The sequence below is a fragment of the Ixodes scapularis genome, unplaced genomic scaffold, assembly GCF_016920785.2.
Source record: "Ixodes scapularis isolate PalLabHiFi unplaced genomic scaffold, ASM1692078v2 PGA_scaffold11__112_contigs__length_91849675, whole genome shotgun sequence".
Taxonomy (NCBI): Eukaryota; Metazoa; Arthropoda; class Arachnida; order Ixodida; family Ixodidae; genus Ixodes; species Ixodes scapularis.
In genome coordinates, this window is record NW_024609837.1 from 9,028,751 (window position 1) to 9,056,519 (window position 27,769).

Consider the following 27,769-nt stretch of genomic DNA (forward strand, 5'->3'; position numbering starts at 1 on the left):
TCTGAATTGCGGCGTTTTTGATTCTTGCCCTAAAACGAAAGAAAGCGGAAAGCTGCGTCTTACTGCTTTGGCGATATAAACGAAAGAAGGGCTTTTTGCTCGTTCAGGTTTTGTGAAAACAGCTTTTTACTTCGGTTTCTTTTTACTTTTTTTTTTTAATTCTGCTGCGTCTCCCTCCAAACCTGCTACGCAAGGGCTTCGCGTTTTGTTAGGGACACAAGTTTTTCTTATTTAAAATTTTCTTATCGTTGGAATTTGATTTCAACACTTATTTGAATGTATATTTTTATGACTATTCTAGATTGGTTGATTAGGTGTCAGAATATATTTAAAAAAAAACGGTTGTAGGGTATGTGGTTGAATCGAATTATTTCACTTTGGTTATGTCTTTTGTGCCTGCATGATGTTCGCGATCACTCTTTGTGTGTTGTCGTCCGCCACCCGTGCTTAAATTTCAATCTATTGCGGCCTGAACCGCCAATTCCGACGAATTAAAGAAATAATAGCTAATTTGTATCCTTCTTTTTTTTTACCGAGTATAAGTAATGAAAACTGGATGTTAGTAAAATGCGAAGAACACCAAACAACTACTTTCCTTTGAAACACATTTTGTTTCGTCTTGTATTAAACATTATTAGCGCAATAAGGTGTTCAGATATATTCCTTGGACCTAAACTTGCCGGCGGTTGGATGTGAGACTATAGGATTTTTATGTCATTACTGTTCGGACTAAATGTCTGGAGTTTTAGCTGCCGTTCAAGCACGATGACATGATGGAGAAGTCGCCTTTAGTATCTTAATATATCCGAAAGATCGGCCTTAACTGCATTTATCCGTTCGCGGAAACCCGAGCATGGAAGTAACTTTTCCATTATGGCAAAGTTATCTTCATTCATTCAAAAGCTTATTCTCATTGTGCGAACCTGTTATGTACTTTCGAAATTTAAAGAAATCGTAAAATAGATACACAGTGAAAATATCTTTTTTTTTTTTTTTTTTTTTTTTTTTTACTTATCCTCGGGCAAAAGCGCCTGAGACAAAACTGACGAATTCGAATCAAGATTAGTGTCGAATGAAAGTCAATGTTCCGCGTGGCATTTTGACAAAACCGGCCTTTGTGGCATGTGACTGCTGGGGCCAACATTGCAAATGTTTAGTTTTATTATTAAATTTTTTTAAAGAGAAAGAGAGAGAGGAGGGGGGAGGGAAAAATCTAGGCTCTTTGTTGAAATACCGAATTATTCCGACATTACCGCGAGTGATGCTTTTTCATACTTTTGCGAGGTTGGATAGGGCTTCGTTTATTTGAATACAGCGCGCGTGACTTCTTTGCCTTTAGAGTTCGTCGTCCAATCGGCGTTTCGACTATTCAATCACGATTTGTGACGTGGGTTGAAATCTGCTGCGGAGCAGGTTTTTTGAGGCGGCCGTATATAGGCGGACGGCAGATGCCGCTCTGGAGGGTACGAAACATGGCACTCCCTCCTGTCTTGACGCCGCCGGGTCGCAGGGCTCTAGTGCTCCTCGTTGCCATTATTCTCGGTGAGCCCAGAATGATCGACATCTATGTTTATACCGACAGTTAAGGAACTCCGAGCCTGACAAGTTCCGAGCATTTTATTACTATACAAAGCCACGCCCTTCCTTTCTTGAGTTGTCGTTGACTACAAGAGCTTGCACATCCGTTCGCGATTGAGCCATGGTAGTTATTTCCTTTCGTTTCTGTATGCACTCCGAAATATCTGGTAAACGCCATGCGCAATGACACTGCGCAGGCTGTTTTGTTTTTTTTTCCTTAGTTTTTCTTTTAGGTTTAAACATGGGAGCAGTCTTGCCATTCGCCGAGCTCTGTTTGTTAATGGCAGCGATTGGCGCTTCGGAGTGCTTTGGGGGAAATTATGCGCTCCAGGTATTTTTTTTTTTTTTTGGTATATGTACATGGTTTCAGTCAATGTTAGTAAAAATACTCAGTTGGGAAACTGCCATAGGACAGGGCTTTGAAAAAGTGGCTGCGATCCGTACTCGAGAACCGAACTAGACGCGATAGCAACGCCGCCATTTCTCCCGCTGCGGCAACAACGGGAACTGCATGGCTGCACGTACCGGTTCAGTGGAGTCGCGCAGGGGCCGGTGGCGCCATCTCGCAGTGCGATCTCGCACTAGCTTTATAAAGTAACTTTCATGTTTTGAGTCGCCGCTAAAAGGCGGCGCTGTAATCGTATCTAGGGCGGTCTAGGCGGACGCGAGTGGTCTGGGTTTCACGGGCGAGTTTCCCAACTGAGTGTTTTAGAAACTTTGGTTTCGGCTTAAACCCAGACGCAGCTGGCGCTACGAGGTAAAGGGACCAAATTGAGCAGCCTCAAAAGCGCTTATCACTAAGCCTTTTTTTTTTGCTTGTTTGTTTCTGTTTGGTTCCGCGATGATAGAACGCGTACACGAACACCATGATGATGGACTTAAGATCTCGATAACTGTATAAAACATTTCGAATAATCCCCTTATGCGTGTTGCCAGCTTTGTTTACTGGTGTGCGGAACGCGCGTTGTGGGCATGCTCAGTTGTTTTCAGTAATGAATATCAGACGCCGACTTTTTCCGGCCTAGATGACGAGCGCTGGAAAGCTGAAAAAGTTACATATGATTTTGTGAAAATTTCACTGGAAAAGATGGGGCCCTTTTTTACTTTGCCCCGTTTCGGTAAATGGGACCATTCAGCCCCCACGTATTCGGGAGCTCTGTCGGTTGAAGTTTTTCCATTGAAAATTTCGGGAAAATCGCGAGCTTGTAGATAAGACTTAAAGCTTAGTCCTGAAGCTTTGACGTTTGGTTCAGCGTAGAATGGACGTTCGGTGGTGCGTAGATCATTTTTTTTGCGGTGCAAATAACCCGGTAAAAGTTTTTTGGGCGGTCAGATTTTACTCATGGCTCTGCGTGATTGGCTTCATCGTGCAGCAACGTCGTTTTCGCTCGGACGTACAGCGTGTACACTAACGCTCCAATCCACTCTGGACGTTCCGCATGAATCGGGTTCTTAACGTATCGCTCTAGGATTTACTGCGGAGGTACCCGAAGGGGGTGGAAGCTTTCACTAAAATTGTGCAAAGATTTTATGTTTTCCCTATACTCTGCGTGCACACTTTAAAAAAATAAGTTGCGTTACTGTGGCGCTTATTTGGGCCAGATGAAATAAACAATATGGAAGCCAATTTTTCCAGTTTAACCGATGTTTCAGTCGTATTAAACGGCAGAAAAGCCCATAACATTTTTTTTATGATTAAGAAAAAAAAAAAAGCTTAACGATAATTGTTTTTTTTTTTTTTTTTGACTCCGAAGATTTCATGTGTTCACACTCTCAAATAATGAATGCACCACTTTCGGGCACCTTTGTAATAAATCCAAGCGCGATACGTTGAGAAAACGATTTTTGCGGACCGTCCAAGGTGGGATGGAAGCGCGTTCGTGGGAAACAGAGCATATATACGTCGGCGCATGATTAGCGACATAATATACGCTCTTTAGTTTTCTAACACCTGAAATACGAGAAAATAGAGCCGGATTCGCTGTGTTGCGAGCAGCGTTCATCAAGCTACCGTGTTGAGTGGTTCGTCTAGGCGTGAAGTTTGGAACACAGGGGTCGACTCAACACTCCATCTCTGTCTTCTAAAAATAACGAATGTGCCACTCAACCGATGGCTTGCCAAAAACTTGCAACTCTAGCGAAAAAGAAACGGAATATGGGGGTTTTATGTGCTAAACCAACAAAGGGCAACTGGCACGCTCAGGGCGTGAGGATTACTTTGACCACCTGGGTATCATTCGAGGTGCAACCAAAACCTCGGTTACGTGCCATCTTCTCCCCGATAAGCCTCCGTCAGATTGCGGCCACCTCGGCCGGGATTCGAACCCGTAACCTGGAGACCCGTAGGTGGGAACTTTGTCTCGAGCCACCGAGGCGTCTCTTTATAGTAAAGAAAAAAAAACAGAATCTAGGAACACACTCTGATCAAAACATTCTGCTGCGGGGATCTCACTAAAGTGTTCGAATTGTCGCAAGTCTATTGGAACGGAAAGTTCAATATAACTGTCAAAATTGCTTCGTATACCCTTCCTTGTGTTCTTAAAAAAATGCATGTCATTCTCAAGATGTCATTAAACTAAGAAGTAGAGGTGGTGGCTTGATCTCACCTAATATTGAAGGGTTTTCGGCGCTTGTACACTGCGTGCCAGATTACAAGGGCGACACCTGCGCCTCTTATTATTTTTCAGTGACGGGACATTGACCGATCCCGAAGCTTAATGGCTCTTGTGATTCCCCATATGGATAACATTTGGACAAACAAGTAGCTTGGAGGCGGCATCGCAGTTATGACAAAGATCAGTCAGTATTGGCATTTGGTTGTTCTGACTAGTTAGCCGCGTTGAACCCCTTACGCAAATGTATACTTATAGTGTAATCGCTTAATTACATAGCTGTATTAAAGTTACTACGGTTGATTTTTATGCACTGGTGAAAAAACTTTTATTTTTACCGTTCATTGACCTGCATCACGCTTTACCCCCATTCAATTTTACTTTTAGTCGTTCAAGCGACACGAGCAACTGCTGAAGAAATCACTCTGGTGTGTACAAGTGGCTTCGTCATATGCGAAGGAGGCAAGATGATCTGCAATCCCGGTTCAATCATTTGCAGGAATGGAATATTGGCTTGCGGCACGAAAACTGAAAAAGGCAGCTGTTCGATGGAAGCGAACATCACGTCACCAAAACCATCGGTGGAACCTTCCTCCGTGTCTGGCGTCGAGGGGTCTGAAAGTACCACTAAGGGTGAGGGTGAAGAAACACCATTCGAACCAAATACAACCAAGTCTGAAATGTCTAACGTAACTTTCTTCGAACCTTCCACAACCGAGTCTGAAGGGTCTGACGAAACACCATTCGAACCAAATACAACCAAGTCTGAAGTGCCTGATGTAACACTATTCGAACCTTCTACAACCGAGTCTGAAGGGTCTGACGAAACACCATTCGAACCAAATACAACCAAGTCTGAAGTGCCTGATGTAACACTATTCGAACCTTCTACAACCGAGTCTGAAGGGTCTGACGAAACACCATTCGAACCAAATACAACCAAGTCTGAAATGTCTAATGTAACACTATTCGAACCTTCTACAACCGAGTCTGAAGGGTCTGACGAAACACCATTCGAACCAAATACAACCAAGTCTGAAGTGCCTGATGTAACACTATTCGAACCTTCTACAACCGAGTCTGAAGGGTCTGACGAAACACCATTCGAACCAAATACAACCAAGTCTGAAATGTCTAATGTAACACTATTCGAACCTTCTACAACCGAGTCTGAAGGGTCTGACGAAACACCATTCGAACGAAATACAACCAAGTCTGAAATGTCTAATGTAACACTATTCGAACCTTCTACAACCGAGTTTGAAGTGTCTGACGAAACATCATTCGAACCTAAAACAACTGAGTCTGAAGTGTCAAATGAAACACATTTTGAACCTCAAACAAGCGAGTCTGAAGTGTCTGATAAAATACCCTTCGAACCTAATACAACCGAGTCGGAAGTCTCCGGTTCTGAAGGACCAAGATCTTCATCATCGGGACCTTTGACATCGGGAGTCCACAGGGGCATAATCGTAACATCAAAGCCTGAAGATCAAGGCATCAGCGACGTTATTGAAAGGAAGTTTATTAGGCTTTTCTCTCTCAAGATGGCGGTGCGGGGTATAAAGGTGGAAGACGTGAAAGTCCAGTACACCGACAGGCGCCACCCTGGAGCGAAAATCACCGTGACATCCGTTCACGGGCAGTTCAACGGTTACCATCCCGAGGTGTTCGTCGGCTGGAATCATCTTATGTCGACAAAGTCTGAGTATATTGTTCAGGTAAAGTTTATAGGGTCTACCTTTTCGTCATATTATGTAGTGATCTGTTTGAACGAGGGTTAGACAAGCCGCCCTTTTTTGTGTTTTCAATAATAACGCCGCGATCGAGTTATTGTGATGAAGTTGTGGGTATTTCGTTGCCATGTTGATGTCAAATGGTTATCAGGTGAGGTGTAGGGCCAGGCCGAGGGTATTCCTCTTGTTAACAAAGAATACTTTATATATGGGAGGACAAAGCACATTCCAACGTTACGAAAAAAGCTTTACGAAAACGCGTCACGCAAACAATTGATGTTATTGCATCAATTTAAAAATGTGACGTTTTAGCGAGAGGTAACCTCACGGGCGGACCGTATATCCGTGACGTCATACTGTCAGCTTGCGGTGTTACTTGACCACGTGACGCAAGATGGCACCAAGCACGTGGCGAATAGTCACTGAGATTCACCGGCCCGAAACTCATTAAATGTACCACGGTATTGCCTGGAATGGCCAAATCCTTTTTTCTGGAAGCAGTCTTTCCGCAGTAATGGCGCAGAGACGTTAACTCGCACTTCAAATATAATTTCTTTGTTATTAGAAAAAGAAATAGATTCGTTGTAAAAAAATACTTGTATGCTTAATGAGCGCACACGGGTTATATCGATTACGATACAGCCAAGTACGTAAAACCGTAACATGGTCCTTTCAAAAAGTCTGCCCGCTTTTTTTTAATTTTTTCGCAGCAACGAAGAAAACGTTTTGGGTGACTGGACTGCAGCTGACTTTCCTAATGAGGCTTTTCGTGGATCTAAGCAACATTACCTAGATCAGCCAGCAAAGGCCTGTGTGCTTGAATTTTGAGGTTATCACGGTGAGATCGGGTCCAGACACAGATTGGACACGAGCACTGAGTCGGCAATTGGCTGCATTCGTGCCCGGTCCTCGTGTCAAAAATCGCTCAGCGTCGGGTCTCGAGACCAATTGTTCAGTTGGCGACATCCGAGTTTGATCACGTTCCGTGGGAGAATCAAAGGTCGTTTGCACGCTTCGATTACCCTAGTTGGTGTTGGTCAGCGTTACGAAAACACTCAGTTGAAGAACACCCTTGAAACCGGGACCGCAGGCGTCCACCGAGACCGAACTAAATACGATAGCAGCGCCACCATTTGGCGACGAGTGTAAACATGAAAGTTGTTTTATATAGCTACTGCGAGATGGCGCCACCGGCCCTTGCCCGACTCAACCTGAACTAATGTGTGCAGCCGTGCAGTTCCCGGAGTGGACGCTGCGGTAGAAATGGTGGCGTGGTGATCGCCATTAGTTGGGTTCTCGAGTATGGATCGGAGCCACTTTTTCAAAGCGGTCTCTATGGTAGTTTCCCAACTGAGTTGTTCTAGTAACGTTGGTGTTGTAAAGCTTGAGTCCCATTGCTGACACACGTCATACAAAAGACACGCGGTGTTTCACCGCGGACATGATGACAGAATTTTCTGCGGTCGCGCCTCGAGCGTATTCGAAGCATGTTTACATGATTCGTACATGCTTGCACACCGTTATTGAGGACCAGTGTATCTCCATGCAAGGAAGAACCGAACCTCAAACCCTCTGTAGACTGCTTTGTTTTCCGTTCAAATGGCGTATTAGCAGTGGAGCTCCGGTTTTAGTGAGACTTTCGTGGACTAAGGTCTTGGAAAACGAAATAAATGATCGAGCGACTGCGAAGCAAACACGGGAAAATACACGCCCACCTACGCTTACATAAATGCACATATTCAACCACTAGTTATAAGTAGGGCTGTCGCGAACTTTTGTCGAACCGGATTTTTAGGTCGAACTTTCGGGGTTCGACTGGGTCGAACCGGTTCGCCGAAACTTCGAAACTTTTCACCAGATTCGACCGGTTCGACTTTGCGGACAGTGTGGCCAGACCTTGATACACGCTTGTCTAGGTTTGGAGAATTTATTTTCATGCAAAGTGTTATTTTATTTTATGAACAGTTGGAATTAAAAGAAACCAATTCTAATCCCTGAAGACGTTAATAACTTATTTTTTTTTGTGCTGTATTAACTGAAATAACCAATTAGCGGTGCCCTTAATTCATCCCTTAGCCATTACCATCCAATCCGAAGCCAACTGGCCAGCCTGTGGCGCATGCGCACGCGAGTCGAACCTCAATACAGGGTTCGTCGAATTTCCACAAAAAGTTCGAAAAAGTCGAACCTGGTCGAACTCGAACCTCGGCCGGTTCGCGACACCCCTAGTTATAAGCTATGAGACCGACGTAGCTTAAAATAGAGCGATAGCACTTATGGTTGGACTTTCGGGCAGGTGTTCGGTTTCGACGACCATGAACTGAAGCACGCGGACTGAATTCTCGACAATTCAGTTGCGCCAAATTTAGCGGGAAAACTGAATTGGTGCATAGGTCACGTGACGTCAAATTTCCGCTAAATTTGGCGGGAACATCCTCCTCTGAATGTAGCTGAATATTTCCCCGCCAAATATACCGCAATATTTTACCGCCATAATTAGCGGAAAAGTTTCCCCGCTACATTTAGCGGGGAAACTAAATTTTGTCATAGGTCACGTTTTGTGTCGATGTTTCGCTAAATTTTGTGGAAACGTTTCGCGCCAAATTTAGCGAAGAAAATATTCGAGGCCAGATTCCAGATAGAGAGAAATCTGTCATGAATAGCTTCGTAAAAATATAGCGCCAAGAAAAAAAAATGCGCAGGAATTACTTTGCAATATTACTTACGTTTTTCTACAATGTGGCTTATCGATGGCCCCCAGGCCCGGATCGTGACCCTCACGACTGGCGAACTTTTCACGAAGATCTACGTGAGCGATCCGTCGTCGACTACGGGCATCATGGTTCCCGTCCGAGTCAAACTGGGCACCGCACAGTTCCTGGCCACCACCGCACTCAAGAAAGGCTCCTGCATGGGGTCCGGAGTGTCCGTCAAGGCCGAGAAGCTGGTCATCGACGACGTCCAGGTACTCGACCATCCCCACGAGGTCGTCCGGAAGCTCGGTCTCCAGCTCCTGAACAGTGTGGTCCAGAAGGTGGTCAACTCGCATACGCTCGAAAAGTCGCTGGCGTCCGCTGTGAGGAAGGAGTGGAAGTCTACGTACGTGCCTCTTCCCCTTGATCGCCTGCCGACCTACAGCTATGAAGAGTAACAAAAATCGGAAGAAAAGAAAAAGAAAATTGAACCTTGAACTGTCGTTTCTTTTTACGGACGTCTAGTGGGAGTTACCTCTGGTATCAGACGTGTTGTCCTGGGGTCCTAATCTGCACAATTGGCGAATAAGTCGGCGAGAAGTCCGGCGGGCGTGATGGGGTCGGTGCCACGCTTGAAACCCTGTCGCTGGTCATTCATAGCCGCCGGGTTTCACCGCGTCTTTTTCGCCAAATGTCCGCATTAGGCATTCTGCTGCGTGCGTTTAACGGAACGGGACGCTAAATGTTTGTTTCTTAAGAAAGAAAAAAAATTCACTTTTTTTTTTTGCTTGTTCTTGTGTGTTGTCTTTCGAGTCTTCAAGACAGACTCGAAAGACAACACGCAGAGTGAATGGTTGTCCACATTGGACACAACTCGCGTCCGCTAAACGGACAGAAGTCGCCGGAGTCGTGTTCTTTCGCAGGACTCATGAAACCTGTGGTTGTGTAGTTACGTAATTTTGTTTATTTAGAAAATACTGCCAGCAGTGAGCTCAATACAGGTCGCTAGGTATGTAAAATGTAAGACCACACTCAATTGTTAAAAAATATACTGGGGAAAATTACACAGATTTGCACCATTTACAGCACCTGTGGATAGAAATTCCAGGACCCGCCTTCTTCCGCCACGCTTAATACAATAAAACGACCTGAAATTGAGGCCTTGAGGTGTAGAACATGAAAGGTGAGATCTGTACTCAGCAGGACCTTGCAAGGAGGTCAGATATTCAAATTTCCAGAAACACAGCGCTACTTAAGAATGTAACTATCCTCAACTATGGTTCGCTTTTTTCATGTAATGGAAGTTTGTTGTTTGCTGATGCGTAAAAGAGCTGAAAGCTCAGCCTTGGCATGTGCCCCCCCCCCTTTTAGAGCCTCTTCCAGTTAGTGCGGCAAGCAGCACATACCGGTGTGCACTGCTGACACGGCAAACACAAAAAAGTCTGCACGATTTTTTTTTTTTTTTTTTTACGTTAGATTGTTGCCGATTGACCACATAACAACATGCCGCACGGTGGAGCATTTGACCAAAAAGAAAACGATTTGGTTTTTCAGCAGTTAAAACTTGGTGCTGTTTGCATTGGTGAGATTAAATACTTAGCTCCCAGTTTGTCGCGGAAGTAAAACGAAAGTGTTGAAACCGCGTCTCACTAGCCTGGTGAATCAAAGTGTGTCAAAATGTACCTCTGCCAATCCAGTAAAAAGAAATAGTTGAGACCACGAACGTAAGCGTTTTCGTGAAAACTTTGCACCGAGCGACGGGTTGAAGACGGAACGAATACAAAACATTTATTCTAAAGCGCTGGCTTGCTTTGCATCAGCGAGGTCATAAATTAATGGTATCGAAGACGCGACTCGATATTCTTAGAACGTTACCTGGCTTCTAAAGTTTGCTGAGGTCTTCGCCGTCTCCCCGCATGTTACGAGTGAAGGCAGACCCGTTCACTGGGCCTGTAAAGGTAGGCCGTTCTGCTACCTTTGCTGATTGTAGTTTTCTTTTTTTCCTTCTTTTTCCTCTGTCGTATAGGTATTTTTTTCTACCTTAGAGCCACTAAATAGGCCACACTCCGGAGTGACCTTACGTCGGCCATTTTGTTTCATGGGCTCTGTGTTGCCAGGCGCCTCCAGTTTTCACCTCCATTTCATAGCAGAAAACACGTGAAGCACTTTTTGAAACTTGAACTTCTTTAGACATTCCGTGACAGGGCTTCCTAACGCCGTGCTTTCACAACCAGCATCTTTGTGGCCACTGGGGTGACCCTACTGCATCCAACTAGACGATCACGGCTACCTCGAATAGTTAGGCGTGATATACCTTCTCCGAATAGACCGATTTCGCCAAGCGAACTGCGCAGGTGCGCGCATTCCGGAAGTGGTGCCGCCGCCGGCTGCATAGGGCTGTGGTGCGAGTTCATAATCGTACCCCATCGTTTGGGACGCGCCGGTATCAGTTTGGATTCTCTTGCATATCTGTACTTCGTAAAATTATGTTGCGTGTGATGCCTTAGTTTGGCAACAAGCGCAGGAAAGCAGTTCCAGTCGCCTCATCGCTTTAGAATCGTTTATCGTCTGCTTCGTCATCATCTGATTCTTCGTCTTCAACGCGCAAACCCACTGCGGCCGCGGGAAAAACAACGATGCCACTACTTGAGCACTCCGGCTGCTCGGACGTCTCAATAATCTTGGAAACAAGTGAACATGAACACCCAGTTCAATGGCAAAGAACGCGAAAATTCGAAAGACCATTGGCTCGCGGTGTATAGCACCGCGGAAGAGCATCAAATATGCGAGGAGGGGGGGGGGGGGGGGGGGGGGGGACTGAGCTTGGTAGTGCTCAGGCTTGTGCCTAACGTTTAATCGACAATAGAGTAAGAAGAGCTAAATAGATTTCTTGGGGAGAGAGATTTTTCTAAAAGTCATTTCATTCTGGTTGACCTCTGAGCTGCGGGGGGAAGCCTGCACACAAAGAAAAACTTTCAGCCTTTCCACTCTGGTGAAGAAGGAAGACCAGCGGAGCTGTACAATGGAAAGTAATGGCCGGCCGGAAGTCTGCAAGCCAGAGTGGAAAGGCTGCCGCCATCTATGAGCGACGGCGGCAACCAGATGCGTGGCTTTCCGCCGTCGCTCATAGATGGCGGTAGGTGTCCAGAGTTCAGTGTCTTCATTTCTTTGCGGGGAACACGATCCTAAGGAAACTAGCCCTTAAAAGCTTCGCTGTTAAAAAAAAAAAAAAAACTATTCAGTTTTACTTTGTTTGCGCAAGCTCCGAACGCTAACAGTTGGTTACATGACGGTGGAAGCTTTTCTCTGCTGTCTCGATTGGGGTTAATGCACAATGGATCATTAACGGCAGCCTATAATGCGGAGAGCAAGTCGTCTGCTTTTGCCGCGGGGGGTTGTGATGACGTCAGAACGACGCCGAGCTCTGATTGGCTCTGATTGAAAGGGTAGTGGGTAGGCCTCAATGCTAGATGCCTTGAGGTCTACCCACTATTTATTTTTTTCTCTCAACCAATAAGAGTTCGGCGTTCTGACATCATCTCAACCCCTGTGCAAGAAGCAGACGAACTGGCGCTCCGCATAGAGCACCGCAAGGTGAATGAGTTTCGTCTGCTACCTTTTTGGGCGGTACGTTTTGCGCTTCTAAATTGCAATATGCAATGTTTCTACGTTTTGTTTGGGAAAAAATAAAATGAAAACTGCCTTCGAAAAAGTCGTTTTACTTCAAGTGACACATATCGGGAATCGCTGCTCTTTTTTTGGTGATTGTCTTGATCTTTTAAAGCACAGTTTTGCTTGAAACACGTAGTCGAAATAACAGTTATAACCACCAAAATACATCGAGCGAAAATTGTATTAAGAGCGGTAGCCCCAAAAGCAGTGCGGTGGTTCCGATTGAGATAGGCCAACGGATAGAAGATAGAGTGAGTAAGCAGGCGAGCCGGTTGATGTTACACATTTTTGAAAACCTGAGACGACGGACGACGAAAAAGGGAACAACACATTAAGCGTCTCAAACGAGCTGCGTTTGATTTGTGTGTTGTCCCCTTTTTCGTTGTCCGTCGTGTCCGGTTTTCAAAAATGTGCAACGGATAGACCGCTACGGAGCGGGTGCTCAGGGACATTCCAGCATACGGAACACTTCTGCACGCCATACTATGTCCCGTGCCCTGTAATCTTACCTTCTTTAGCTAACGTGCAATAGGGTGGGTATAAATTAGGAAGCAAGTAGGCGAAACTAATCGGAAACACTCTCCCCTGCCGCTCTGTCCGGCTCTGTTTACCTTTCTTAGTCACTCTTTTCGGGGGCTGCTTTCTTTCCGGAAGACATAAATTCCGATGCTCTTATTGTAGCACCCTCGCACACAAAAGGTGAAGCCCCCCATTGAAAACCGTGAGTAAACACCAGGTAAAGTCTTGCGCCAACCCGAAAATTTCCAAACGCCGGGCGGGCGTACGACGCGCATTGACGCGGCCGGAAGTCTAGGGAGAACTACAGGTACCAGGATGCAAAGCGGGAGCGGTGGCGTGGCGCAACTCCTGGTGAGGTCGGTCTATTGTTAGAGCGCTTCTTTTTTTACCATTTTTGTCGTTGACACGGACGAATGAAATCAGAGCACAGTACAGCAATGATGAGGATGGTTCAGTAAGCCAAATCTACGGCATGGGTTGTGGGTTGATTGATTGTGAGCAAAATGTGGTGGCAGCGATGAGAGGTATAATTTTTCAGCCCGCGTGACAGCCAGCGTCCGGGAACAGGTCATTTCCTTATCCATATCACTGCCGGTTACTGGGCGGGAGTTCGGTTGGCGTTAAACGATCTTCATTTGCGTTTGTGCAGTACACGCGACTGTAGTTTCTTACCTCGATTAATACTTTCCCAGCTGAAAAACATGGTATGAATGTGTCAAATGAGGATAAAACTACATATAAAATGGTGCAAGGAATATAATATTTATGGAATTCGTATAAATTTTGATATCTTTATTAGAGAAGTCATATACGGACCTATCTTATCTTTTGAGTGGGGTTGCACTGTAAAGCACGGTCAAACCATTTTTTTTTTTTTAATTTTCGGCTAACGTTCTATGTATTTCTGGTTCCATCACACACACAATATTAATTTATTTTAGAGCAGTGCTCCGGTGGGGCTGGTGTCTTCAGCACTATTTGTTATCTTCTTGGCCGTAACTAGCAAAGTGTACAATAAGCTCGTTCGTGGCCATTTAGAAGATTGCCAACGAAGGAATAGGTATGTGATATTTATTTACGTGAACCTATTGCTTGTAAGTGCCACGGTTACTATTTTTTAGCACCAACACTTCTATCATGAGCTTAAAGTCACAGAAACACTGAAATGAAAGTCAGAACATGTATGCTTATAAGTGTAGATACTGGTCAGAGCAGGGATCGAATCTAGTATTTTAGTCACAAGCCGAGCCGAGCCTAACTGATGCTTTCGATTGCTCTCTCTGTAATTCGTTTTGACCAATAGCGGTGCAAGTGGAGCAGACGACTTAGACCGAAGGATTGTTGCTTCTGAAGCGAGCCAAGCCTTTCCGCGGAGAGCCAAGACGTTCATTGACAAGTCAAGCCAAACCGATCCGGCCTAGAGGCTTCTCTATTATCCTGTTTCGCAAAATGGGGTCGCTCCTTCGGAGATTCTTGAAAAGGATGTTACTTTGCCGCACACCGCAGACAACGAGCAACGGAGATGTTTTTCTTTTATTGTCTATTTCACTTACTATTTTTCACTTGTTAAGGAGGACGTCAGAGCGGAATTTTTGCCGGGTAAAAAATCAGGATCGCATCGCGATATTGAAGACGTTATTCCACAATTTTTAATAAGAAGGGTTTTGCTTATAATATAACTATAAACTTGAATAGATTGACAGAAGGTGCTTTGTTAGGAGTTCAAAGTAAAATCCCCATTCGTGTTTGAAATGCCGGCAGCGGAGAAGTCTGCCTTTGTCTTTTCGGGAGTTCCATCTTAGCGGCGAAGTTCAAAAAGGAAAAAAAATATATTAATTACTTTCTTATTGTTTGCCGATATGGACGTTGCTTCAGTTTCGTGAATGTTTTGAAGTTTATGGACTTATAATTTCTTTTAAATTGCGAAAGCGATCGTGAATGACGTAGTTAGTTTCAAAGGAGGCCTTTTCTTGATTTTCGTTATGAAAGAAATGAAGCTTAAATATTGAATTTGACCTCTTTTGCGGCTTCTTTTCTAGCTTTTAACTTTGACTTAACTTTTTAATTGTGATTTTAAATTTTACGGCTGCTCTCATTATTTTTTTAACTTAAGATGGTTCTCTAAAGACACGAATGTCTGGAGATCGTCCACTTCCCTTTGATATTTTGTTACCCTACAAATACAAAATTCGTTTTTGAATTTTGTAAATCTCCAAACAGCGTTTTGAATATTTATTTATTTATTTATTTGGTGCTTTGGAGGTGCCCCTCAGCAGCCCGTGGGCCTACAGGATGGTGCACCAGTGCCTACTTGCAAGAGCTCAAACAACACAAAATACAGGATGCAAAAACAAAAAAAAACATGCCTTGAAAAACTATTTACATATTTACATATATAATATCAACAAAATGTGACCTCCGGCAGTGCAAAACATACAACGCAGAAACCAAGGTTGTCCCCATACCTGTATGGTTCGATAAACGGAAATGAAGGGAAAATACGATCAATATACCTTAAACAGTGCTCGCATGCTAAAACTTCCAGGCAAAAGGATATCCACCTCTGGCGTGTACCCTTTGTTTGACGTGCTAAAGCGTATTGAATACGTTCTAAAGACCGTAGGTTTCTTGACTCAGGGCAGCCAGAAACGCGATGAGAGCGAAGCGCCCTCTTTGGCACGGAAATAAAAACACAAGAGGTGAGTTCGGAGAAATGAATAAAACCGTGAGGACATTCGTGTAAAAACAATATATATATATATATCGTGTCACCTTTCGGAGAGGTACTGAAGCTTTAAAATAATTAACAAACGCCCATTGTTGGAGTAAATCCGCCTGTTAAGGTAGCGATCGATGAGCACTCGAACACACTTGTTTTATATATATTTTTAGTTACGTTGTATTTGTCTTGTTTAAACTATTCCATATAACGCTCGCGAAGTCTAACTTCGACAAGATAAGGAACTGATTAAGATGTAAGAAGCAAAAATAGGTCTAAAAGTTGCGCGTCATTCTCGTGATTGCTTCCAGGGCGGGGTAGCGTGCATTAGTTAAAAATTCATCATGTTTAGAAAACTTTAATTCACTATCTTAAAGTACGCCGAAGTCACGCACCGCTGAAACTCGCTCAACCGGGCAGTTATCCAAGATATATTGAAAAGTGATACGGGAGTGATTTCTTGAAAAAGTTATTAGTTTCGTTTGAGTCAGATTGAGAGCGAAATTCTTGTCTTTGCACCAGGCTGTCAGTGCTGTAATGACTAGGTGCTGATTTTCGCAATCAGAAATATGAGAAATAGTTCGAAAAAGCTTATTATCATCGGGTAATTGTAAAAATTCCGAGTTACTGACGCATGAGCTAATGTCACCCACGAATACGTTAAAATGCAAAGGAGATAAATTTGAACCCTGCGGAACGCCTGGTGTTGGAACAGTACGCGGGTGACTTTGTACCACCATAAGTTACATAGTTCCATCGATCAGATAGGTAAATTTTAAACCTGTCGCAAAGTGATGAGGAGAGACCATAGACTGCAAGTTTCTCCACCCTGCAATGAGTGACTCACCAGGTCAAAAGCTTTTTTGAAATCAAAGTAAATTGTGTCAACCTGTTGTTTTGATCCTTGTTTGGAACTGAGGAATTCCATAAATCCGTTCAAAATTGTTTCTACAAAGCGGTTTGGCTTAAAGCCAGGTTGATTTACGCTTATGTTACGGGCAAACAACGGCAGTGCATGACTTTTTTCAAATACCTTAACAAAGGAACAAGTCGATGAGATTGGACGATAATTAGCGACCGACAAAGATAAACCACTCTTTAAAATTGGCACAACTCTTGAGAGCTTCCAAGAAGTTGAAAAAAAGTCTGTCTTTCAGAGACCGATTAAAGATAAAGGTTCACACCGGAGCCAAAATATCGCGGCACCCTTTAAGTATAAAAGATAGAATTCCGCCAGTTTCAGAAGATGTTTCAGGTGATAGTGCCCGAATCGCCGCCAAAACGTCGCCATTGCTAACGAGAGAATCGGTAAGAACTCGTTTGCATGATCACGCGTTGCGCTGGCTTCAGACGTCCTTGGTCCGAAATTAAAAACAGAAGAGAAGAAAGCTGCAAAACATACACAGATGTCGCTCGGATTGTTGATATCTTCGGAACCCCAAGGAAGTGTTATCTGTTGTGCCGTTTTATTTTTCTTCGAAACATTTCCTGGTGTACTTTCAGAAGCATGTGGGATTTTTTCTTCAGGCTCGATTCAACGTTTTGGGTGTGGTTTTCGTAATCCCGACGATATGGGCGTTTCGTCCCAGTGCGCACGGATTTGAAATTCTCGTACCCCAACTGATTGTTTGTGCTTTTGTATCGTCTGTGATAGCGTAACTTTTTCCTCGTGGCACATTTCAGTTCGTGTGAAAACCAGTGCAGATAGTGATTAGTTTTATATTCAGAGACTGGGATAAACATTTTCATTGCTGTTGTGACTTTTTCTGGAAGTATTGTTACTTGTGAGTTTACGTATACTTCAGATGACGTGATAACTGACCGATCTACGTTTGCCAGAAATTCGTAAAATCCTAGATAGTTCCCCTTCTGGTACGGAAAAGCTGTCGGTTGCGGGCACGCTTGGCGTCGTTTACAAAATATGGTCCAAGTTACCTCAAATGGAATATGCCAGGTGTCTATCGGAACCTTTGGAACCCTGGCCCCCTCGAGTGTGCACTCATTGCCATTCCTGATGAACAGGTCTAATAGGTTGCCCTTGCAGTTCACGAAAGTATTTGTCTGTAGCAATTCAAAAAACGTTTACGAGTTCAGACAGATAATTGGTTTTCCGGTACACCTCTGAGTTACTGGAATTTACGATACCAGTGTTCCAGTAATAAAAACGATGTACTTCGTAAATTCTATTGTGTTCAAAGCACGGTACATAGTCGATCTAAAAGTATTGCAGTCACATTCAGGGGCAAGATAGTAATTTTGCAAGAGGATATTGGGCGGACCGTGAACACTAATTTCGATCCATACACACTCTTAGAGCTTCCTAAATCAGGTCTGTGGAAAGAATTCAGGTAGCTTCATATCGCTACCAACCCGCCGCCCCCGAGAATTTGGTTTCAACTTTTGTAATCTCTATCTGCGCGAAAAACTTTGTACTCGGATCGAAAATACTCGGCACTTGAAATATCGTCTCGCAACCACGTTTAGGTGGGGATCGGTGGCCGAGTGGGCTGAAGCGCACATCCAGCTCGATGCGCGTGGAGCGAAAACTCGCGCTGCAGAACCCAGGGATCCTGGGTTCGAGCCCCACCCCTGCCCGTTTCGATCTGGATGAGCATCGTACCGGCGTGCGGTCGTGTATCACTACTGCGTGAGCACGTTAAAGACCCCAGGTTAGCAGTCGTACTGCACTGGCAAAATTGCTCATCTACAGTGTAAACCAGTGTCGCCCCTACTGGCAGACCAACCTTACGCTGTATAAATCACTAAAACGTCCAATTTGACTTTGACGACGTTTAGGTGATGCAATAAATGTCGTAGTCGGAAGCGAGACAATGTTCCATAAATATCGCTGCCTTCCCGCGTATGCTACGGACGTTTTGGTAGTACCATGATAACTTGTGTGCTTTATTCATTGCCATTGCTGTGCTGATTACTCACTCGCCTAAAACGCATACTGTCCTTTAGCGGTTCGTAGAAAGGCCAAAAAATACAACCCTTAGGCCACAGTTCAATGTCGTTGACGATATCTAGCTTCTGATCGTCTACCGCAATGTGGAAACATGCAGTGTTGAACTTACTTGGTAGCCTGGCGCGCTGAAAAGTGTGTACTCGTGTTTTAAATAGCTTTATTAACATCTGTATGAGACGTATATGTCTGTCTCACAGATTATATTTGTTCCACGTCATTTGTTCCACTGAAAACAGATTTTGTAAAAAAAAATGCATTTGATAGAATAAAACTTGTTTTCGGTGTAGAAAATAACAATTATCTTAGCCTGGCTCCCGGTATTGGAGAGTGTGGAGATGTTTCTGTTGCTGGGAGAGAAAAAATAATAATTTGCTTAAAGTAACACAAAGGGCCATCACATGAGGTATCGTGTTTCCTTTGTCTTTTCTTTTATTATTCATGTAACTTACCAACCTCCCCGTCGGTCGACGTTATATATATATATATATATATATATTTTTTTTTTTTAAGCTCAGCAGGTAATTTTTGTTTAATTTTCGTGGCGTTACATTCTTGGAAAGAGATTTTATATTTTTGCAGTAGTGCTGGACAAAAAAAATTCCTGGGGCTTATTTGTTTAATCACGTTTTTAGAAATACTCAACACCGACATCACATTTGTTTTACTACTAGCTTCTTTCCGTTGACAAATTTTACACGCACAATGGAGGACAAGAAAAATAACCCCGATTCTGAGATTAGATGACCATAGGAACCTAGTACATTAGAGGCCAGTCTCGTTGATCAGTACTTGCAATAAAGTGTTCGAGTATATAAGGATTGGACATGCGATAAAATAATTTGAAATAAAGGATAGTATCAATGCACGCGAACACATCTTCAGGAAATCTCAATTTGTGTTTGCCAGCTAACATACGTGATGCATATTTCTGCTAGTATACTTTTCGAAAACTTTTGACTCCGTCTCACGCCCTAGGCCTAGGCTTCAGCTCTCGTAACTTTTTCCATCTCTGAAACGGGAGAATTTATTAAACTCCTGTACTACTTGCTTATCTAATCGAACCCGATACGCTCAAATTAATTGTGAGTACTCTGCGCAGCTTCCTGGAATTTCGAGCGCACCTCAGCAGTCATTGTTTGACACTCTTTAGTTTGTCCATGATATTTCATCGGACATCCACGGTACCATATGAAGATTCTTCAGGTGAGTGCTAGGAGATATTTTTTCACCAGAGTTCCTTAAAACCTCTGAGGCCAACAAAAAATTGCAGTTCTATAGGTGGCGCTTCGAACGATGGGAGGTAGCCTTGAGAAGGAGAGGGGGTTCGATTCTCCGCTGCAGTTCCACAACTAAGTGCATCTAGTAACGTTTGCAGCTGGCCTTGTGCTACGTCAGTGCAGCCGCAGACGTTGGTTGGCTCCGACGACGTTTCCTCGTTTTCGCGCCAACTGCTTGCGTTTGGCACGATTCTTTTCTTTTCTTGTGAGCGCATACGCGCTATTTTCCCCTCATCGCGTCAACACCCGCGTCCAGTATATCAGCGAGGTGGTGTACGCGTCGGTGGCAGGTACACCCGCCTCCCGTTGAACGCTTAGAAACAACATGGCGCACGGTGGTGAATTCACACCGGATTCCAAATTGGTCACGCTCGCTTTAGCAATTGCCTTCGGTGAGTTTTTCCTCTCTAGGATCTATGTTTCTTCCGCTTTTAAAGTTGCATTTCTTTGGTTTCTTCAGTTATCTTGATCGGTATTTTCCTATGTCAAATCAAAGTGAAGGAATTCGTCCTAAAACAATCCACGAGGTGTCTTTACTCGGAAACAATTTTCTGTTCTTCGTTTCGTATTTTTGTGTGAGTACAAGAGTTGGAATATCGAAATTTCAAATCCATAGCAGATTGTTTTCGTTGGAGGCTAATTTAAACCGCATATTGTGTCAATCGTAGCTTTCGCAATGCTTGCAAATGCGAAGGCGGCCTAGATCGATCATTGCATTCTGATGGCTACGACTGAGAGAGCGCTCTTCGACACGCGCTCTACATGTGCCTCAAGCGCATACTTAACTTTCAAGCCTTCATATTACTATAATTATAATTACGTTTGTTATTACTAACGCAATGCCAGCTGGAAGGATAATAAATACTTCCAGGTGGTTTGTATTCAAGCCATTTAACACCTGTCTCTACATTCGTGTTTTTGATTATTATTATTGTGGAGTGAGCTTAACTGATCATTTTGTATCAAATATATTTTTGTTGGAGAGAATATCGTAGAGTTACAATGAAAAGGGAATTGGCAATAGCGAGAGAGAGTGATTAGTTGTGCAAAACAATATTCCTCCGGGTCAAAAAGAACTTTGCGTCTCTAGGTGACTGCTCATTGGTGCATTGGTTCAACTAACTCGCTAGAATGAGTTTTGGGGGCGCAAGGAATCCTTCTTCCATGATAAATATTACACATGCGATTCCCGCCGACTTCCTTGTACTTCGCTGTGGTTCCTCGTACTAGCCTTTTCCACAGCCCAGAAAAAAAATGGAAGGGTTAGAAATACTTACAATTAAAGAGCAAGCAGTGTTTTGCTACATTGTGCGGGGGCACCTCGTAATTCTGTTTCTATCACGATTGAGCGCAGTGAACAGGAGTTACTTTGTGCTAGAATACACGTATTTTCGGTTCTGAATAGGGTTTTTATTCACCTTTGTTTTTTTTCCGGCGCATTAAAGCCGGATTTTGTCCCCCGCTTGCACAGCGGACTGGTTTTTAACAACGTGCCTTTGTCCTTTGCTTTCTTTTAGCCAGCCCAGCGATAAATGCCCAAATCATTCTCGAGTGCTCGAGTGGCTTTGTGTACTGCCTCGATGGCAAGCTGGTCTGTGAGCCCAATAAGATTCTCTGCATAGATGGTAGGTTGGTTTGCGCCAGCGAATCTACGAAACATCGCTGTTCATTGGACTTGATAAGCTCAACTTCGACAGAGCCGCCGCATCACACGCATCAACCATCAAGTAGTGATGTTGGGTCGAACTGGACATTATCCAAGACCGCAGAAACAGAATTCCCAACATTAGAGTCTTCAGAACCTACACCTTCCGAGGGTGGAGACAAAACGTCAAGTAGCGATGTTTTTTCGGACTGGCCGTCATCCAAGACCCCAGAAACAGAATTCCCAACATTAGAGTCTTCAGAACCTACACCTTCCGAGGGTGGAGACAAAACGTCAAGTAGCGATGTTTTTTCGGACTGGCCGTCATCCAAGACCCCAGAAACAGAATTCCCAACATTAGAGTCTTCAGAACCTACACCTTCCGAGGGTGGAGACAAAACGTCAAGTAGCGATGTTTTTTCGGACTGGCCGTCATCCAAGACCCCAGAAACAGAATTCCCAACATTAGAGTCTTCAGAACCTACACCTTCCGACGGTGGAGTCAAAACGTCAAGTAGCGATGTTTTTCCGGACTGGCCGTCATCCAAGACCCCAGAAACAGAATTCCCAACATTACAGTCTTCAGAACCTACACCTTCCGAGGGTGGAGACAAAACGTCAAGTAGCGATGTTTTTTCGGACTGGCCGTCATCCAAGACCCCAGAAACAGAATTCCCAACATTAGAGTCTTCAGAACCTACACCTTCCGAGGGTGGGGACAAAACGTCAAGTAGCGATGTTTTTTCGGACTGGCCGTCATCCAAGACCCCAGAAACAGAATTCCCAACATTAGAGTCTTCAGAACCTACACCTTCCGAGGGTGTAGTGAAAACATCAAGTAGCGATGTTTTGTCGGACTGGCCATCATCCAAGACTCCAGAAACAGAATTTCCAACATTAGAGTCTTCAGAACCTACACCTTCCGAGGGTGGAGACAAAACGTCAAGTAGCGATGTTTTTTCGGACTGGCCGTCATCCAAGACCCCAGAAACAGAATTCCCAACATTAGAGTCTTCAGAACCTACACCTTCCGAGGGTGGAGACAAAACGTCAAGTAGCGATGTTTTTTCGGACTGGCCGTCATCCAAGACCCCAGAAACAGAATTCCCAACATTAGAGTCTTCAGAACCTACACCTTCCGAGGGTGGAGACAAAACGTCAAGTAGCGATGTTTTTTCGGACTGGCCGTCATCCAAGACCCCAGAAACAGAATTCCCAACATTAGAGTCTTCAGAACCTACACCTTCCGAGGGTGGAGACAAAACGTCAAGTAGCGATGTTTTTTCGGACTGGCCGTCATCCAAGACCCCAGAAACAGAATTCCCAACATTAGAGTCTTCAGAACCTACGCCTCCCAAAGGTGGAGTCGAAACATCATCTAGTGGTGATTCACAAGGCGGGACATCATCTCAGACCGGCGAAAGTCAAGGCTTCCAGTCGGGAAGTTCGACAACCGAGCCTGGTACACCTGGAAGTTCGTCATCTGAAGCCTACCCAACGAGATCGTCCCTGAAACCGGTTACCGAGAATCGTTTGCCTTGGGTGGAAGAAATCCATCTTCAAATGCAAACGAGATTTCTGAGGCTGTTTGCGACGGCCTTTGCTTCACGGGGTGTCAAGTTACGAAATCTGAGATTCTCGTACGCCGACAACTATCATCCAGGTGTCAGAGTCCATGCAAAGACTGTACGCGGAATCTTCTCCGGCGGTCGGCCCGAGCTGTCCGTGGCTGAGGCGAAATTCACGCAGAATGCTTTGGACTACATCCTTCAGGTAAAATGTTCATGGGGTTATTACGCTTCCTCTACATGTTTCAACATATGTTAGGGAAATGTGGGTGGACACCTTATGGTCATTCGGGTGTCCTTTTGGCATTAAGAAAGCGATGTTGCGAAGTAGGCGGAGCCATTAAGGGTATGATATTTTCCGCTTTTGTATAATCCGCAATCAGTTGTCATTGCAAAAACCAATTTTAGCCGAAAAAAAAGTACTTTAGCGAGTTTGCCTCTTGTGCATAGCTGCACGTGATACTCAGTAGCCCGTAAAGTATATATTATACACATTATACTTTAAAACATGCCTGCTGTATTATAGAGGAAAGGCACGCGTATCATAGAGAAGTCCTTATTTAAATAATCTTATTTCTTAAAGCCGTCATGTTTCGTCTAAGGAATCGATCTTTAAAAAAATAGGTCATTGTGTAGCCTGCACCTGCAGATAGTCCGCATTATACTTTATGTATTGTCCGTGGATAGTGCGGAAAGCATGGTACACTGTTATTAATGTGTCTGGCACTCGTTTTTATATGACAAAGTTTCCCTCAAAGGAAGCAGTAAACTGGGCTATTTGATAATAAGTAAACATGGTTGATGAAAATCAGCTTATGAAAACGGGGACGAAGGGAGCAACAAACGCGACAGGACAGAGCGGAACTTTGCAACTAAATTTATTACTTTCGACGAAAATAGAGGAAAAATATACAAGAAAATTTTATCCTGATCACATAGTACCCAGAAACACACTTGTCATCCCAGGTGCCCGTTATCAGGCGAAAGTAAACTTCACATTACGTGAATACGGAAAGCCCGGCGGTACAAAGAGTCCCTACAAAGCCAGAGTTGGTGCAAGAGCTGAAAAGCGTGCGAAGGTCAGATGTATAAAAAAAACACGACGCAGAATTCGTTTGTTTCATGCGTTTCGTGTGTTGTGTACCGAATTCCCCTGTCTTGTGGAAAGTTCTATGTTTGGCGGACGGATAGGTGCCTGAACGAGAGACTCCGGGAGCATACGTATTCGCTCAAAGCAACGGTGGGTGGCCTTCTCCCTTTGCGCTGTAGGGACTGTTTGTGCCAGCCTGCCTTCACTGATGGGAGGAGGAGGAGGAGGAGGAGGCGGAGGAGGAGGAGGAGGAGGAGGAGGAGGAGGAGGAGGTGGTGGTGGTGGTGGTGGTGGTGGTGGTGGTGGTGGTGGTGGTGGTGGTGGTGTTGTGTTGTGTTGTGTTGTGTGGTGTGGTGTGGTGTGGTGTGGTGTGGTGTGGTGTGGTGTGGTGTGGTGTGGTGTGGTGTGGTGTGGTGTGGTGTGGTGCGGTGCGGTGCGGTGCGGTGCGGTGCGGTGCGGTGCGGTGTGGTGTGGTGGTGGTGGTGGTGGTGGTGGTGTGGTGTGGTGTGGTGTGGTGGTGGTGGTGGTGGTGGTGGTGGTGGTGGTCACGAGAAAAATTATCGAGGATTTTTACATTTTATGTTGGGGGGCCAGTTGTGTGAGCGAGACATACGTTGCGTCATCCCAAAAATGAGCTGACGTTCCTGGCATCTTCATGAAGTATTGACAGAACGTGAAGTCACGTCTTGCCTGATAACGAGGATCGGGGGGGGGGGGGGGGTGACGAGTGTATTTGTGGGTAAACATTTTATCTGATGAAGATATGATTTGTGTATATATATATTCGTTTCAAGTAATAAATTTAGCTGCGACTTCAGCTCCGTCTTGTCTTGTTTGTTCCTCCTTTCTCCGTTTTGTAAGCTGATTTTCATCAACCGTGGTTAATTTCTCTGAAACATCGGTCAATGCGCAATCATGGCGGTAGGTTACTTAGGCATCGGCGAAAAACGAAAGTGGAACCAGTCGTCACTTTCACTCAAGCGTCAAGACTCGTGGTTCTTCTGCGTTTCTTTCACAACAGACTGACTGCGCAACAGGTTACTGCACGAAAGGCATCGGTCGTAAGCACTGCGCTGCTGTGCTGCCGCTTGTAATGCGACGTACAACACTGTTACGCCGACTTAAAACGACAAAAAAACATACGAGGTTAACAACTTGAGGGCACACCTATCGTAACAACGTTCCAGGCATTATATTTTTGGCAGGATGCTGGGACAAAGATTTCGCCGATAGCATTTCCCTCGTGATTGCGGGTCTGACTTCTTCAGACTAATTAAACCAGAAGAGAACAAATGTTCGAAATAAAGGTTTCAGTATACATGATGCCCATTACCTTTCTGCAGTAAAGGCACATATTATCCGCCATAAAATGCCGCAGCAAGTAAATAAAAACACACTTTTCAGAGCAAACTGAGTCCCATCATCATGCCGTCAAATGGGTGACGATTCATTAACTGTTGGCTCGCTGCCCTGATCAGCTCCCCGCTTTAGTGGCTGGTGAGGTGACTGCGAATATCCACTTTGAATTTCTATTTCCGTTGAAATAGCGCGTCCCGAAAAGGGAAGAAAGCTCGCTGGGTGCCTTTGATAGCAATCTGAGTTCCTCCAGCCTGTTGTCCAATGCTGACGATTCCGTAACTGTTTTCACGCAACCCTCCCCAGCTCCTTATTGTAGTTATGGTGGCTGGCGAGGGGACTGCGAAGCTTCCGACTTTCGTTTCCTAAAAAAAAAATTTTAGCCTTTCTACTTTGGTGAAGAATTAAGACCGGTTACTTCATTCCCTTGGTGGGAATGAAGTAATGGCCGGCCGCAAGTTGGCAAGCCAGAGTGGAAAGGCTGGTAAGGTTGCCGCCATCTATGAAAGATGGCAAAAACCAGACCACCGGCAAGCCGGTTGTCTGGTTGCCGCCGTCGCTCATAGATGACGGTAGCTTTCCAGAGTTTTGTGTCGACATTTTTTCGCCCACGGACACGATACTGGGGAAGCTAGCCCTTAACAGCTCCGCTGTAAAAAAAGACTCGCTGTACACTTTTGATAGCAATTTTAGACCCGTCATTATGTCCCATGGTTGCAATCCTTGACTGTTTGCACGACACTTTCCCCAGCTGCCCATCCTAGTCTTGGTCCCCGGCGAGGTGACTGCGAAGCTCCAGTTTAAGTACACGAACCGCCATATCACTGGCCGGATGCCTGTCAGGATAAAGCTTGGCTACGTGAGATTCCTGGCCACCATCGCGGTTAAGAAGGCAACAGGCATGGGCTCCTGGGTTGGTCTCAAGGCCACGAAGATCTTCATCCAGAAATACGATGTGACACCGGGCGCCGACTACTGGGTCCTGAAGAAGATGGGCCGACGGGAGGTCAACCAGGTGGTCAAAGAGATGATGAAGACCAAGTTTCTGGAGGATTCCCTGACGTTCTATCTCACCAAGCTATGGAGGCGCATGGCCTTCCCGGTTTCCAATGTCCGGGGATAGACGAGGGGAAAAGTGCGGGATGTTTACAAATAAAGAGTTTACTAAGAGAATACAGGACTCTCCCCTCACTTGCATCAGACAGAACGACGGCAGCGCCATAAACCAACCCTGGTGGAGTGGTTTATTTGGCGACTCCTCTCTCTTCCACCCGCCTCCGTTTGCGTCAGAGCACGTGTTGGCGATGCCTTGGAATGCAATGCGGTTGACGGTGCCGCTGCCACCGTCACCTGTTTCCTCAGATCTTCGTTGTCGTCTTCGATGTATTCTCGGGGAGTGTCCTGTATTCCCCTAGTGAATGAAGCAAGAATACATGACACCCATTGGTTGTTGTCTCTTGATGTAGTTGCAGCCAATAGTCGGTGACAGGTTAAGGGTTCAGGGCTAGCTCCTCCCACCCTTTCCACTTTAGCAGAGCGAACCCTGGATAGAATTTTGCCAAGCGCGCCTCTCTAGCTTTAGCTTTTCTCAAGTAGATACAGGCTGGAGGAACTTCTTCCGAACTCTTAACTTGTCACCGACTATAGACCTATTTCGCAAGGGCGCCGCCATCTTGAAATGTCGTCACTTCCAGTATGGGCGAAAACATTGTTTTGCGTTCGCCACGCCAATAGAAGGCATTTAGAATATAAGCATATAACCGTCACCTATTCTTGTTTTGCGTCCCCTTTATTTTTCTACTATTTGCAGGCTGAAATGTTTTATTATTTTTTCGTCCCCCATACCGGATACGCCTATTCGATGGCTGGGGACGAGAGTACACGAAAAAGGTCTATAGACTCAGAGAGGGTAAAAAGTGGAAAGAGGGGGGGGGGGGGGTTGGAGTACTTATGTCATTTAGAATAAAATAGTGGCTCGTCCTTCGCGTATTCTGTGTATCTTTATATTTTATTCCCACCAGCTGCTTTTAAGGGGCTTGACGTGAGAGCTTGTTCTTGCTTTTAGACATTCGTGTAATAAAAGATGAATCCATTTTAAGTCATGAACTTCCTCGGCACAGCGGTGGCGATACGTAACCGTCCACTAAAGTATGCTATCTCGAGTTTCCCTTGGTAAAAAGCTGTACAGAGTCAGCATACTAAAAACATACTGACAGTGTACTTAGGAGACGTGCTAATACCATACTCATTTCACACTTTTATAAAAAAAAATGAAGGCCGTTTACAACTCCCTGTAACGCAGAATTAGAGCGCAGCTCTTGAGGAGGAGAAGGGAA

General features: G+C 44.8%; 2 protein-coding genes across 3 annotated transcripts in view; both read left to right on the forward strand.

Moving 5' to 3' along the window:
* Positions 1-27,769, forward strand: part of LOC8030117 — a 265,725-nt gene that overhangs the window by 96,823 nt on the left and 141,133 nt on the right. The gene's annotated exons all lie outside the window — the stretch shown is intronic.
* Positions 21,250-26,869, forward strand: LOC8030113. Its single transcript, XM_029979430.4, has 2 exons — positions 21,250-23,192; positions 26,185-26,869. Exons 1-2 carry the CDS (start codon positions 22,983-22,985, stop codon positions 26,554-26,556), a joined length of 582 nt encoding a protein of 193 aa, XP_029835290.2. The 5' UTR covers positions 21,250-22,982; the 3' UTR covers positions 26,557-26,869.

What these genes read in the sequence shown, in the direction of transcription:
- LOC8030113 (XM_029979430.4), top strand. Translation starts at nt 22,983, where the DNA reads ATGCAAACGAGATTTCTGAGGCTGTTTGCGACGGCCTTTGCTTCACGG. An exon ending in CTTTGGACTACATCCTTCAG is followed by an intron (nt 23,193 to 26,184) that starts GTAAAATGTTCA and finishes CACTTTCCCCAG; the next exon opens with CTGCCCATCCTAGTCTTGGT.